We start from the raw sequence: 15,875 nt of genomic DNA on the forward strand, positions 1-15,875 counted from the left end.
TTGGAAAGCAACAGTGCAAACCGAAACCATTACTCAGGCTAACAAACAACAAAAACAAGCATCACAGCTTTAAAACAGTTTATTTATTTGCATGATAGTATTAATTACCTCTTCTTGTGAAAACCAGCCCCTCTAGATTTTGCAGATTTTGGAAATTATTGCAAGCAAAGACATTTGATTCCAAGTGGCTTCCTTATTTGTATGTATACAGATTTATATATAAAAGAACGTTTTTTTGCTGAATTCACTGTTCTTCTGTGAGAAAAGTGCTACTTTTTGGGATGTTGAAGACTAAACGAACAACGCTGCAATGGTCTGATTTTGGACAAATGTTGTACAGGTAATCACAGCTGCATTTGTGGCTCACCTCACTTGAAATGAGGCGAAATTCAGGTTTTTTTTTTTGGCGTTTAGAATGAAGATTTAAAGACTCCAAAATCCTGGGGAAAGTGAAATATAAGCAAACATCATCAAGATTATTACCCTTTAAAAAAAAAAAGAAAGAAAGAAAGAAAAACAAAAACAAAGTACTGGAATAGCCACAGTCACTAACAATAAAGCCAAAGATAGCTAGCTAGCTAGAAAGGTAAATACTCTTGGTAGTTACACGCTATGTGACAAAGCTATGAGGAAGACAGCAAGTTGATCCTTGATCAAAGTAGCTACTATTCAGTCACGCTTTTTGGGAAAAGCAACACATTTCATTGCTTAATCGAGAGTTGTAAAAAAGTAAGCGCAGATATAAAACAAGGAATGATATGAAAGCAGTAAAAACCGACAATCCTCATCTAAACCTATTGTTGTAGAGACTAGTGAGAAAGGCCACGAGGTTCACAGAGAGAGAACATGAGAAAAGTCCTACAGTAAAAAGCTTCAAACAAGGCAGTCCAGCAAACAAATGTGCATTTAAATAGAAAGGCAAACTTTACACTTATTACAGTATAGCTTCAAGGTTCACTCATTCACACAGTCATTCATTCATTCAGGCGTGATGTCTTATTTCTCCCACATCCATCGTAGGTCCACGTGTGGCCAGCAACTTCTCTTGTTCACGAATGCAACTTAAAGACACTTTAAAATGAACATCTTATTGTCAGAACTCCTCTCTGACAGCATCTCTCCACAAAACCAAACCGGTGAACTTGCCTTGTAAGTGCACTCATGCAGACCAGGAGCAGCTGGTGGTACCATTTGAGTAATCTCACAAACTGCTGACAGGTGAATAATCACAGAGTTGACGTGAACTTCTCTGGTAAAAAGCTTAAAAACAGTGAAAAGCATTCAGCAGTAGAGCTGATGTTCTCTGGATATAAAACAATACGGTAAAGATGTGAGAAAAAGTTATGCAACGTCCGTATTTTTACTTGAAGTATGAAATGCTCTTTGAACCTTGAGGGATTAGGGTTTCATTTGGACTCTGGTGTTTCTGCACCCAGTACCCTGTACTCTCACAGTACCCTGTAGCGCAAAGAATAGGCTGCCTTCAAAATAAAAGTGCCATTGTATACTCTTCTCAAATAATTAGAATGCTGGAAGTACGCAATGAAATTCATGTCTTTGAAAGAATGCTGAACTACATAAGAAAAAGATTTGTGACTTCACTTTACAAAGGAAGTGCTATAGAAGTGCTTCCAAAGGTCTTCCTTCCAAATTCCTGTGCAAAACAAAGCACAGCTGTTTTCTTCTGTGTGTATCTTCAGTCTTTTAAAGGAAGTTTAACGAAACGAAAATAAATCACAGCCTCGGTCTACGGTCAGAAAAAATAACGAGCAAGTACTTCAGGTTCAACGAGTCTCGTTTGCAATTAAAATACATTCAAAACCTTCATTTACATTGATTTTGAGCAGAATTTGGTGGAACGTGTACCTTCATCGAAATAAAATCGCACATTTGAAGGATTTTTACAACTTGTGCGAGAATCTGATGTGAAACAGGATGAGATTCCACTTCTGCAGTCCCAGAGTCTTTGCCGTGTTTGGGAAATGAACTGTACTTCAAACATTCACCTGCAGGACTCTCGAGCTCCATATCTGACCCGCGGGCTGGTGGTGGATGCCCGGGGGGGCTTCACTTTTAAACTTTGCGGATTTGTGGTAAAAACACCGGTCAGTCTCTTAGGCTGTTGATGTGAGCGCAGATCTTGAGGGCAGGGCCAAGCTTGATGTTCATGGTGGACATGAGATGCTCCTCCTTCAGCAGCAGCAGCGCCTGTCCATCAATTTCCTGCGACAGGAACTGGGAGGCGAGATCCTCGCACCCTGAGAGGACGACGGATAAAAGCACAGGTGGACAAAAATGCAAAGGTTGAAAATTATGGTACATTAACATTAATGCACACAGTCGTTCATGCATTAGCTCCAAATGCAAACATTTACATAACAAATAAAAGCATCAAGTTCGAGGTGGAAACAGCTGAACTCCAGATTAATGTGTCACATTAATATGAAACTGGTCTGTTATTTTAACTGTACAGTATTAACAATGTTGATAAGCATGAAACTGCAAATTAAAAGAAGAACTGATCAAAACATCAATTACTGCACTTGAATATAAAAGCAGAGCAACACAAGATAAACATCAGCAGTAGCCAGAAACCAGCTAATTCAGGAGCACTGCCATTCATTTTCCTCTTTACCCCCACTTCCATCATCTATCAGTTCAGGAGTTCACAGATTCCACAGAGGGAGAGACGCTGGAAGGGCTTTAAAAATACTGGTGGCCACCATGCTACCCCTCTGCCTCCTAGCACACACCTCTATGGTGCCAATTTCAACATCCTGCATCCCCTTGCCCTCGAGTTAACTCATTCAGAAGATAACTCGACCTCTGACCTTGACCGTGAAGTCGAGCCTTTTATCTTTATGTGAATCAGTGCTGCATTATAAGATCAAAAATCAGATCTTCTAACCTTGCAGTGAGGAAATAAACTGTGACACTTCCTCCACGCTCCACTGGGAGGGGCTAGCAGGCAGGCAGGTGGGCGGTGGTGAGCTCTCTGCTGGGAGCGGAGGAGGCGGCTGGTGGCAGGACGCTGAGGAGGCCGGCGAGAGAGACATGGGGTCATCTTCATCCTCCTCTACGCTGGACTCCTCATCTGAATGGCTCGACTCGGACCGGCACTACAAGCGGAGGAAGAAAAAAAAAGCAGCAGCGTTCACTAGTGTCCCGGTCTGCTTGCAAAAACATGAACATAGGCTACAAGGACAAAACCCCGTCTGCATATTTAAAGATTAGAGCTGCACAGACGGGGATTGTTACAGTTTATAAAAAAGGAGCACAAACCTCGAGATACCTGAGCACCGTCACAGAGAAGCAAGTAATGACTTCAAAAGGCTCATCATGCATACAAGTGAAAAATGCACATTCAGATGGATTCAGGTCTATTTTTGCTGTTACATGAAGTTTGTGTTCAGGAGTCTCATACATTTGGTTTGGGGCCAGTTTGTAACAATGGAGGAGAAATTTAAAGGGGCTCTTTTATGCTTATTTACTCTGCATTTCTATTCTTTACTCGGCATAATTCAGTGTATTTGTGTTAATCTGGGCTTCTGGCCGTGGTTTCTAAGCTCGCAGCCAGAGTGGTGTGAAATGACCACACTGGGGATGTCTCCTCTGAAACAGAGCTTCAGCAGTCTGAAGCCTGAGCTTTGACTAATGGATTATTTGTATGTACACTGACATCATTATTAGAAAGAGATCGCCCTCCTCGCACAATTATATTTGTGTGCTCCTCCATCCGTGTTGATGTCCCTGAGCACAAAGCCAGATCTGTATGTGGTTTAATGTGGTTACAAGTGAAGTTATTTTACAAAAAACACTTCCCAGGAAGCTGAAAGCTGCGGTAGAAGCAGATCATTTTGAACATGATCGCAGTTATTGATGACTGGGTGTAAAGTTCTAGCATCCAAATATGTTTAAAACTACTTAAAGTTGCATTTCTGCCAATAGGATGATAGAAAAGTAATAAATTGACTGAAAAAGGTGTAAAAAAATATTATGTGTGTTTTGCAGAGTTAAACATACAAACATTAAAAATATTTGGAGCCAAATATTTTGCACATATCAACACTTACAGGCTTTATTAAGAGGCCACTAAAGTTTAAAAACCCTTTTGCTAAAGTTTGAAATCCATCAGACAAATCTGAGCCCACCATCTCGTCTGCTGGTTCGTCTTCTTTCGGCTGCTCTCAGATCATCAGCCTCTTTCTTACCAGCTTCTGTCACACCAACGCTCTGCATGTCCTCCTTCGCTACATCCATGAATCTTCTCTGTGGTCTCCTGCTTTTCCTCCTGCCTGGCAGCTCTATATTCAACACCCTCTGCCCAAAATATCCACTAACCCTCCTCTGCACACGTCCAAACCACATCAGCCTTGGCTCTCCAACTGCATCTCCAAACTGCTCAACCTGAGCCGTCCCTCTGATGCACTCGTTTCTAAACAAATGCAATGCCTCTTTTGCTCTCCACACAGACCGCTTACCTGCATGTGAGCAAAGGCTATTTAAATGTGATCAAAGCAGGAAAGGCTCCAGTACAACTACACAGATCAGTTATCAGCTGGGATCGTACTTCTAATTTTTGACCTGCACCAATAATTTTCCTTGTAGGGACTGTATAATCCTGCCTCACCTTGGCAGGTATGGGCCTCCCTGCTATCTTGGCACTGGCTATTTCTGAGCTGGTCCTGCGGGGAACCCTCCTCCTGGCGATTCCTCCCTCGTCGTCCGAGTTGGAGAGGTGTCCGCGGCTCTGATCCCGATCCGAAGAGTGATCTTGAGCTTGACGCTGGCCGTGACCCTGCCGCACGCCGAAGTGCTGCCTGAAGCTGACGTTGTACCTGGGGAACCAATACATACTGTATCGTAGACAAAGAGTGACATATACGGTACTGAAGCCAAGACGAGCAACACAGTTTTTGTCTCTTTGCACCGTACGCGGTATATAAGCTATACATGTGTAGTGGGCAAAGGGACAAATACAAAGCAGAAGCAGAAAATGTCAAATCATAAGCTGACAACATACTGTAACAAACAATGCAGACAGCGCATTGTTTTCTACTGAAACATGTCACATAATAAATACAGTGTACATTTTAATACGGAGCACATTCAGAGGAGAAACAAAGCGTCCTCCACTGTACTGCGAGGTTACATGCTGCATGTGAAAGTGGATGAAGTGAGGCTATCACAATATGTAGACACAGAAAAAAAAAACATGAGAACAGAAAAACACAAGCTGTGAGATTTACAGCTGGAGCCACCTGAGAATTCACACTAAAGTCCCGTTTTAGACAACATTTAGTGGGTCACATCTTTAGTAACACTGGCTTTTGATATCGATTCATTATATATCAGTGTTTCCCCACACACACACACACACTAGTCTTTGGCAGCTCTGGGATTTAAAGTCATTTTGTGTCCTTTTTTTTTTTTTTTTAAAAAATGGCTTTTAGCCATTGGCTGGCATGTTCTCCCCAAGCTTGCATGGGTTCCCTCTGAGTACTTTGGCTTCCTCCCACAGTCCAAAGACACATACGCTATGTTGTTGTTGTTGTGACTGTAAAATGACCCCTAGGTGTCCCTCTGTTAGCCCTACAACAGCCTGGTGACCAGTCCACGGTGTACGCAGCCTTTTGTCTCATGACAGCTGGGATAGGCCATGGCTGACACCATCTTTCATCCAACAGAACAGAAAACTGACAAGAGTACAGCCTCCTCACTCTTACTTTGAAAGCTCACTTGATGCTAAACAGCTGGCATAGCCCATCCTGTTTCAGATGGGTAACCCTTCTGTTTGTTATATATTTATATATATGTATACATTAGGGGTGCAACGATACTCCTATCGATATTGAACCGTTCGATACAGTGCTTTCGGTTCGGTACGCATATGTATCGAACAATACAATTTAAAAATTTTTTATCAACTTTTCTTCTGACGATGCCGTCTGTGTGGAGCACTCAGTGCGTTCAACTACTCCGCCTAGGCTGCACTGTGGAGCGCAGATCCACTGAGCGCAGCGCAAGCTAGCAAGACAGAAGCTAAGCTTGTTGCAAAATGCCAACTGCCTCAACGACTGAACCTCCCCCACCCTGATTCAGATCTGGCGTTTGGAACTATTTTGGTTTTCATGTGACGTATGACCCTGAAGGTAAGCGCGTCATGGACTAAAGTAAAACAGTATGTCGGATGTGCCATGCAATGCTCAATTACATGGGTGGGAACTAGTGTGTTAGCGCAGTTAGCTCGTTAACGTGTTGGCCGTCTAGCCCCACGCACGGGGCGATCGGCGGTAGCTAGTTAACGGAGATTTGCCGTGTTGTGGCGCTAAGGTCATATCAGACTAACGCTGACAGCACTAGTGGGAACACAACAAATATGACTGCACATTTACTCCGACATCATCCTCGTGCAAAGACAAGTGGAAGCAGACAAAAACAACAAGCACGCATGCTACAAACTTTACCCGAGTCATTTAGACAGCCGTTAGCACAGGATTCTCCTTATGATATGTTTAATATGCTGCTGAGAATATAGCCCAGAAGAAGCGTATAGTATAGCTTTTATTTTGAAAGAGCCATTTCTCTGTAATAAACTCTCTTTTCCAAAGATGAGTGATTTCTCCATCAGATAGATTTATTTTTTTTATCCCTTTGTTGTTTCAGCAACATTAAATTTAAAAACTGTACTTTTGAGTTAAAATATATATTTATAATTTTAATAAATGACAAATTAAAAAGGCATGAACATTTTTTTGTATCGAAAAAATATCAAACCGTGACACAAAAGTATCGAACCGAACCGTGAATTTTGTGTATCGTTGCACCCCTACTATATACATCTATATATGCGCGCAGTCGATTCTACTAAAGCAGTCAGCCTTCAGCTGCAGTTCTAGATGCTACAGTTTGTAGATGGGAAAGCAGACGTTATTATATAAAGGATTTATTTTCCATTTATTTAAGAAGGCACACACATGCACTGCATGGCACAATTACAGTGCAGTTATGTGGGAAACACTGTATATAACTAAGAACTAAAAGCCTCAAAGAGGATTGAGGTTTTGAGCTTTATGCAGTTTTGTTTGACTTCAAGATATCCAAATCTTACTGCACAGCATCTATGACAAACTGCACTGTAACTAGAAACAGACGTTCATCACTCGCACTGTGAAATAAGCTGAAGTGGCTGCAGCTGTTTGCAGTACAGTGATTTATTCTGTATATGTTTCATGCATTTTGAAGTACCTCTTGGCACAAGACATGGAGCAGAACCTTTTGGTGCCTCGGAACTGGCTGGCAGGAGCAAAGTTTTTACAGTATTCACACTTCAGCACTGAGGAGAGAGTTTAGAGACAGAACAAAGCAGATGGTGAATAATACACAAACGCAAACGTGGTATTATATACTCCAACGGGTTATGAGTCCCGGTCCACACACAGAAAATCAGACTGCGATGATATTTTCTTGTGATATCGCGCTGCCTGCGGTTTAGACTCAGAGGTGGGAAATTCCCAGCTTGAAAGTTATAATTAAAGTCTTTATGCTTTCCTGCAGCCCAGCTCAAACAAACGGGGCAAACAAGGGTCATCTTGTTACACAACATTAAATCCCATAAGCCATGTCCATGTTATAATGTTAAAGGGACAGATCACCAAAAAATCAAAACAAAAAAACTATTCATATTGTTCATATTTTCCCTCCAATTCTCTACATTCATAATGCTCAAAATTTTTTTATGCGTTTCAGTTTTGAAGATATCAGCTGTACCAAGGTCTGCCTTTAATATACATTACTGTAATCTACTGTCCAGTATGGCAGTCACCGTGTACAGTATAAAGAAAAAACTGCAGCAAATCATGACTGTGTGACTTAAAAGAAGAAAATGAGAATCTAGCTAGAAAACTGGGCACACCAAGTAAATAACTAAAAATCTAGAGGATAATAAAACGCTAACGGCCAAAGAACAACAACAATAAAACATGTACTATGGCTAATGCACAGAGACTTCAGCAATGCAGAAATCACATTTTGATTTTCAAGATTTTAAGAGCCGTTTCTCATGCAGAGGCAACTTTATCCCAGAAACCTTACAGTAGATATTTATGATTCTGATTTCAGCCCTTAAACGTGTCTTTAAAGCAGCACTGCTTTAAGCAGTCTGGCTGTTACCTGTTGCTGTGGTAACAGTCTCCGACGGGTTAGTGTCTGGACTGTCGTTAGTCAAATCTTCACCAGCCGAGTCCTTGACTGGACCGCAGACCTGTCAAACACAAATTCAGTTTAAGAGTCAGCGACCGACAAAAACAAAACAAAAAACAAACTACAAATCCCATGTACTCACAGGGAAAGGCTCCGCCCCCTCCTGGATCACAAAGCCCTCTATGAGGTGTGTAAGAACCTGCGGTTTAACCACAGCTTGAGGTGGAGGAGCTCTCTCACCCTGACCACAAGTCCCACGGGACACCAGCAGCACTGGAGAAGGAGAGGATGCAGGAGGAGAAGGAGAGGATGCAGGAGGAGGAGGAGGAGGAGGAGGAGCAGCAGAGCCTGGAGAGGTGAGAGGAAGATAAATACTGTTTTTCACCGAGTGTGTGTGTTGACAGTATTTTACAGGGATGTATTTCTATGTTATTACCTGCATCGACGGGATTGGCTGGGATGGCCGAGGCATGATCTCTGACTGGCTGGAGCCGTGGAGGGGAGGGGCCATGTTCGTCATTGGCTGAATTCGAGTCTGATTTTCTTTTCAGAGAGCCAGTCGTCTGTTTACTCTAAACAGAAAGTGCCAACAGATACAGACAGACACTGAGAGTGATTGTAGGATGTAATATTTACACAAGGAGCAGTTATGGCTGAGTAGCGTGTTTGTTTTAGTGCTAGAACCCAAAATCACCATCTGTGACATGTAGAAATGTGTGTGGGTTAGAAAAACATCAAGTCTGATTCATGAGAATCACTTAAATCCTGCTTCAGCTGACCTGTGGCGTCTGACCTCCTAATGAGTCTCCATTGGTGGTTACACCAGCTGATGCTGCTCTCTGCTCTTCGGTCACCAGGTGGAGAGAGAGGGAGGAGCGAGACAGCGAGGGGGGAGGAGATGAAATGGTGGAGGGCCAGCAAGAGGCAGGGCTTGAAGCCAGCTGTCTGTTCTGACTCTGTCCAGAGCTCTGATTGGCTTGTGGATGCACCTGAGACACCTGAGCCAAGGGGGGAGCCTCCTGGGGTGACTGAAGCGTCTTCAGCCCCACCCCTCGGCCGACGACTCCACCCTCCCTGGAAGCGATGGACGCCACCATGGTGAGCAGACTAGAGGAGCTGCTGAGGACGGCGGCACCATCCTGGCTGCAGCTGCCACGGGCCAGAGCGAGAGCCTGGGCATTTCCAAGTGTGCTCTGCCTGGCTCCCACTATCTGCACTGGGATGTGAGGCGTGTGGGGAGGCTGGCTGGAGCTGCTGGCAGGCGGCGGAGCAGGCAGGATGGGAGGGGGGTTCCTTGAAGGAAGCTGGAGGGGCAGGCGGAGCCCCTGTAAAGTTTTAGGTTGGATGGGGATGGGTCCGTTTCCGTGGCCTGATTTCTCAGCACCGAGTGAGGTTTTCTGTAGAGGCTGCACCACCAGAGTCTGAGCGTTGACCGCTGGTTTGATGGTTGCCGTGCCCACCGGGTACCCGTGGGGCTGAGATGTGGCGTTGGATGTCAAGACCAGAGTATGTGCTGCTGTGGGAGCTGTGGTTCCTGTGGTGAGGGTTCGAGTACCGTGGAGTAAGAGCTGGGAGAGAGGGATGGAAGACGACGAGGACGACGAGGCACCGGAAGAAGAGACAGGGTGAGCTTTGAGATTAGTAGGCTGGGGGTAGGTAGGGATTTTGATGTGGGATGGCTGGGGCTGAGGCTGGCTTGGTTTGGTGGGGGACTGAGGGGTAGACTGGTGAGAGGGCTGGACCAGCGAGTAGGCAGCTGGGAAAAATAAGAATGAAAATATATTAGTGTCTATTTAGTGATTCATCACATTTAAAACGGCAGTTCACCCCCAAATTAACGTTACGTTACATATAAAAGCATTTAAACCTGAATCACTGTCATGAATTTGCTTCAATATTATTATAACTAAAATGAGAAAGTCCAAATTAAGTGTACGCTTCTGAAATTTCTGCCAAATCCACCACAGGCTCCATCATCATACACAACCTTCAGAGCATTACAAAGCTCATTTATATGTTTAATTCCTCTTCTTTCTTTCCTACCCGAGTCACTTCTCTCTGGGGCTTCAGTCTTAACACCCACACCTTTAGGACCCGACAGACCTCGCATGGCTAGATTCTGTACCTGGAGATGGAGCACAGAGCAAATGTTTGGGTGAAAACACCCATCTGTCACTTTGTTGCTGAAGAACGAAAGAATGTGTCTTCAAGCCATGAGAACATTTTTATGTTAGCCACACACCTGGTCGTTATCAGATTGGCTGCTGGATGAGGAAGTCGGAGGCACTTCCTGCTGCTGTTGCTGAGCCTGTGGCTGCTGGGCAACAGTTGCCACAGCAGTAGTTGCAGTGCTGCCGGGCATGAAAATGAGCTGGGAGGGGATAGGCGTCCTAAGGGAGCGGTTCACCTGCAGGACAAAAAGACATTAAAGCCATTAAAATGCACAAAACTGAGCTGCCGCACATAAACCATCTGATCAAACTCACTCTCAGGTACATCTGGCCCTGCCCTCCGGCTGTCCCACTAAGCAGCACTGATTGGCTGATTGTGGATGTTGCTGAGGCACCCATTGGACGGCTGCTGGTTGTAGACCCTGATCCAGATGTTACATTGACCTGAAGAACAGGAACGTGCATCTTTAAGATCTTTTGTGGCTCGAAGGAAAAAAAGCGGTACTGATTTTGTGGCATAAAGAGCTATCGTTTTTGTATGATTACGTACTGCGGTTGTGCTGGTAGTCTGAGAAGAGCTACTGCTGGAGGGGCTTGACTGACGACTGGCAGCCAGAGTGGCCTTAAAAAAACAAAGAAAGTAAAACGAAGAAAGGGAAGAGACAGAGAAAAAAAGCAGCTTAAGGTTTCAATAAACTCCAAACAAAATGAAAACTGAGATGTTTACAGAGGCTGTTGTGTGGTTGATGCAAAATATGCTCAGCTTTGTTTCTGGCCACAAAGCCTCCATGTTTTACAACCCACAGCTGTCCAGCATCGACTGTAGACGTGGCCTCCCCACCTTTTTCTTCTGGTTTTCATGGGAGTTAATTATTGCATGCAAGTAGGTGGCAATCTGTCTTATGCAACGCTGTTATAGCGTCATCATGTATCGTTTTATTTCTTACAATAGTTTTTCTTTGTGCTTTGCAAACAACACGTGCAGGATGTTTATAACTTCCTTTACTTGAAAGAAACAAAGTGAAATTTGCACACACCTTTACCTGTTGCACAGCTGCCAGGTTCTGCAGCTGTGCTGCGTTGTTGATCTGCTGCTGCAGCATCAGCTGCTGGAAGTACTGAGCGGCATTGGGCTGCCTCTGTAACGCCTGCAGGGCCTGGAGGGAGGAGCAGACGGCCAAAAATGAAAACTGAAGGAGGGACAGCATTTTGGAGAAGGAGAAGAAAAAAAGAAAAGGGGGAGGGAGGAACGGAGCATGAAGGAAGTAAAGTGCTGTGAAAAGATGGGGATGGAAAACATGACGGCAAAGAGTCAGAAGAAGACATGAAAGAGTGAGGGATGGGAGAAATTTAGGATGGAAAAGGAAGTGCAGAGAAAATTGAGGGGATAGAGCAGACTGAGAGAAACGAGTGCAGAAGGAGCAGAGAGAGAGCGAAGCTGCAGAAACCTGCCAGCTGCCTGATGTATGAGGGGAGGCTCGTACAGTAATAAGTCGGGGGATGAAAGCGAGCGCGGCGGGCTGGATTAGTGTGTGCCGGGTGACAGAGACAGATGGCCGTGCAGGGTGACAAAAGCCTGAGAAAATAACACCCAGCCTCCATCACACCCAGCACGACTCGGTCTCTTTTCTTTACCCCCCCCGATTCAGTCAGTCTTCATCAGTTTCTGTCCATCGGCTAACACATAAATCAGAAATTATGAAGACAAATGAGCCACACACACACTTTCTGCCCCTGCTTACACGCAAACAGTCCATGTTTACGCTGCAGCCAAAAACACAATTTGGACACGAAAATGCAAAGTGATATCATCATTTTCTATTAATTTTTATTACAATTTTGTTCACTGGCAGGATTATAAATGCTCCGCCTACATCACAGTGAAGGTTTTGCCACAGGGATCTATTTTACGTGTTTCACGATGCATCTGAAATGAGTTTTAAACTATGCAAAGAACCAAACGCTCCCACGAGTCACGTTTTTAAAGTCTAGACCTGAATCTAGACCTGTATACATGCAATCTAATCCCCAGGCATGCAACCTACTTTTAGCCCAACAATAACAACTCGAAAGCAGAACAATGCACCATGCTGCCGGGCTATCACCCTCAAGGTATGGTTCAAGTGTGAGAACAGCGAGATATTAAAGATGGTAGGGGTCATTAAAAGCCACCCCATGAAGATTATGACCACTTCCTACTTGGGGAGGGGAGTTTTTGAGGATGAGCACTGGTTTCTAATCAGGGATGTCTCCCTTTTTTCACATTTACAAACAAAGAAACGCATTTCCTGTCGAACAAAACTTACATTTTTAAGCATTTTAAATATTTTTTACGCGATGCCTTTTCCCCCCTTTGTGCACAACAATCCTGGCACACTTGGATTATTACTGAGGCCCAAAACTGGAAATCCAGCTAACTAACATGTGTGTTAGTTTTTAACTGTTAAACTAAACTGATCTTAACCTGAATTCTAAAGGCAGCTGTGAACCGAGCCTTTAAAAGCTTTTTCCATGAAGTGAGGACTCATTGTCAGCGTGTGAAAATCAATGTGGTCTGGTCCTGTAGCCACACAGGTATAAACACTCACACCTACCTGGACCGCCTGCCTTTCATACAGAGACATGGAATTCATGGGAGAGGGGCGGGAGCTGGTCCCAGACGGAGCGCTTCCATTGGTCGAGGCCCCCTGCTGGTTCTGCTCTCCGTCTGTCTCCATGGCTGCTGAGGAGACAGATGAGGCGTCCGTCAGTCAAACACAGGATGAAACAAACACCAGTTTCTCTCTCTGCGAGAGTCTGATGGATAGAGGAGGAAAAAAACTCCACACCTGTCACGGTTCCTGACAAACAGCAGACCTCACAGAGTCGAGATGCTGTGAAACACTTTTTACAGCGTGGATGACTGATGTAGTTCTGCTGCTGGTTATTTTTAACACTTTCAACATTTTAAAATGTTTTCATTTTTTATGGCAGTAAATCACAACGACTGAGTGTCTCGCTGACAGCTGTTTTTTCCCATCGCCACCATGGAGACGGACACAATGCTCCACAGACCAGTTTACACCTTTAAAGGGCTTCCATCAAGCTTTTCCTTTTTTCTGTCACACACACACGCATGCACGCACACTATAACGGATGGATTTAGTATGGACGTTCATATGAAAGATTACATTTACTGCCCTCATTACTTGAAACTTTGGTAAATTATATGCAGTTTTTTCCTGCTTGGATCTGTAGGATGTCCAAATAAGGGGACATCTCAGGTATACAGAAGCTCCACCGACCTCCTGTTCAAACCTTCTGCTTATGAGGGGCAGCCAATCAACAGAAAGTTGACCTAAGGGGCAGTCGATGAACTGAGTAGCTTCACCAAAGCCCAATATAAGACCGATCCACCACATTCTTGTTTTACATGCTGTGGACAAGCTGCAGATTCAATTTTAACCCCCTCACACTAACCACACACAACATGCATCCTGCAGACAGGAAGACTATGAAAGTACCTCTAAACTGCACAACTAAAATGATTAATGAAATCAGGTTGCATTTACAGATTTGCCAAATTAATGTAAGTCAGGCTGTCACAGGGATTGTGGTAAAAAAACAAAATCATAATAATAATAATAATAATAATATTCTTTACATATATGCAGAAAATGAGGGAAAAATGTGCAAAAAAAAAAAAAAGATATCTGTCAAATCATTTTGCAAATGCTTTAAACTCAAAATGCGAGAGCTGGAGGTGGAAAGGATTCTGCAACCATGCACAAAATTCAGTCATCTCTGATATTAAAGACGTGGATTTTTGACACAATATTGCCATCATCACCTTTATCATCAATGCATGGTTACTGTTACACACTAATCTGTGTGTAAGAAAAAGCAAATATTTGCTGTAACGTATGAACCTCAGAGTGAAGTGATAAAAGACAGAAGTCTGTGCATTTTCTTCTTATTTTTGACCATTTGATAAACAAAGGTGTATTTTATGCTTGTGTAAATTAAAGCTCTGCATTAGATTTTTTTCTTGTTCCGTTTTGCACGTCTGGACATGCAGGAAAAGGCCTGGAACGTGTGAGGGGATGAAGATGGCAGCTGTAAAGATATAATTAACTGTAACATGCAATTTAAAAATGCACATTCATTTCCTCTTTGCAGCAGTTTATCATTTTAATCAGGTTATCTGGTTTAGGTAGGAAGTCATTATAAAGCATCCATTTTCGGGGATTCACAGGAATAAAACGGGGAAACGTGCTTTAGTACAAAGGCTCCTGCATGAGAAACATTTCCAAAAGCATCGCTCACACAGCCTTTCTGCATCTACTTCACCACCTTACAGGACTTGTTCAGACCAGGTGTTCACAATCTTTTTTTTTTTTGCAGTTTCCTTTATCACTGCTCCTCCTCCTCCAACCATCCTGTCCCAGCACCTACAGTCTGCCTCCGTCTCCAGCCTCCACCAGCTCAAAAACAGCCACCTGAGCAGCTCACACAGCGCTAACGTTAGCTAGCCATCCTCCATGTTTCAGACCAGTTAACACTGGATCCACCGGAGGCTACTCCTCCTAGCCTCCCGCTAGCCCCCCCGCCTCCACCGCTGCTGTCTGGCTCGTTAACGCGGCTCTCGCTCCGACCTTACCGTCACCGCTCCGGGTTCGTCCGGCTCCTCCTGCACCGGCTGCCCGCTGCAGAGCGACACCGAGCGATGCAACGATCCGCCGGGCTTCTTGTCTGCGTTGTGCCCGGTGCTGCTGCTCTTTTCGCCCGTCTTCTTCTTCTTCTCTGTGCAGGACGCTCGAAGCGGCAGCAGCAGCACTGATTTTACTGTTCTGCATAAATTTGCAGCTGATGTGTGGAAACGCCTCCTTCTTTTTTCTGCTCGGCCCTTTCCGGCGCTGCACGATGACGGAGCAGGACGGGGACAGGGGCTCACTTTACCCCCAAAGGCTTCGGGATCAACATGCTTAGCATTATCTCAAACTTCATGTTTTACTGGACACCAGAGTAGTTTTGCATTTTTCACAACTTGACATGATACTTGTTCATCCTGCACCTATATTCATCTGACACAAGGTGGTTCAGCTTCCTCCCCCTCCCTTCCTTCTGATTGGCTGACACTTAACAACAGAAGGTTTGAACGGCAGGTGGGTGGAGCTTCTTTTCCTGAGATGACCATTTTAGGGATATCTTGTCTTTATAACTTCATACTAATAAAAAAAAAGGTATACCTGTCTGAAGTCAAGTGTTTAGAGCAATGTGAAGGAATTACTTGTGGACACACGGATCTCATTATTTTTAACTTTGGCCATGTTTAATATGAATGTCCACCAATGGAACAGGAGATATAAGGTATGATATATAAATATATATAAGGAGAAACTGAAAAAAGATTCACCTGGGTACCTGCAGTCATTCTATACCAACGTATTCTAGAGTCAAATGTGAGACCATCTGCCCAACAGCTTCAGCCTGAGCGACACTGTGTCGTGCAACAGGCCAATG

At 44.1% G+C, this 15,875-nt stretch overlaps 1 protein-coding gene across 4 annotated transcripts; it reads right to left on the bottom strand.

The window, feature by feature from the left end:
• Window positions 1-63: 63 nt before the first annotated feature.
• Window positions 64-15,208, bottom strand: LOC101470784 (polyhomeotic-like protein 1). Of its 4 annotated transcripts, none has more exons than XM_023154034.3 (15): window positions 15,013-15,208; window positions 12,968-13,092; window positions 11,411-11,530; window positions 10,924-10,995; window positions 10,689-10,817; window positions 10,445-10,609; window positions 10,246-10,327; window positions 8,982-9,958; window positions 8,639-8,774; window positions 8,345-8,550; window positions 8,173-8,263; window positions 7,249-7,336; window positions 4,631-4,856; window positions 2,909-3,119; window positions 64-2,258 (listed from the first exon to the last, which is right to left on the bottom strand). In XM_023154034.3, exons 1-15 carry the CDS (start codon window positions 15,206-15,208, stop codon window positions 2,107-2,109), a joined length of 2,976 nt encoding a protein of 991 aa, XP_023009802.3. In that variant the 3' UTR covers window positions 64-2,106. The 4 variants fall into 4 exon arrangements, with proteins under 4 accessions (XP_023009802.3, XP_012779740.3, XP_023009803.3 ...); XM_012924286.4 differs by having other exon boundaries at window positions 11,417-11,530; window positions 12,968-13,095; XM_023154035.3 differs by having other exon boundaries at window positions 4,631-4,838; window positions 12,968-13,095.
• Between the last annotated feature and the right edge of the window lie 667 nt (window positions 15,209-15,875).

This window comes from Maylandia zebra, linkage group LG22 (genome assembly GCF_041146795.1).
Source record: "Maylandia zebra isolate NMK-2024a linkage group LG22, Mzebra_GT3a, whole genome shotgun sequence".
In the NCBI taxonomy this organism is placed as follows: Eukaryota; Metazoa; Chordata; class Actinopteri; order Cichliformes; family Cichlidae; genus Maylandia; species Maylandia zebra.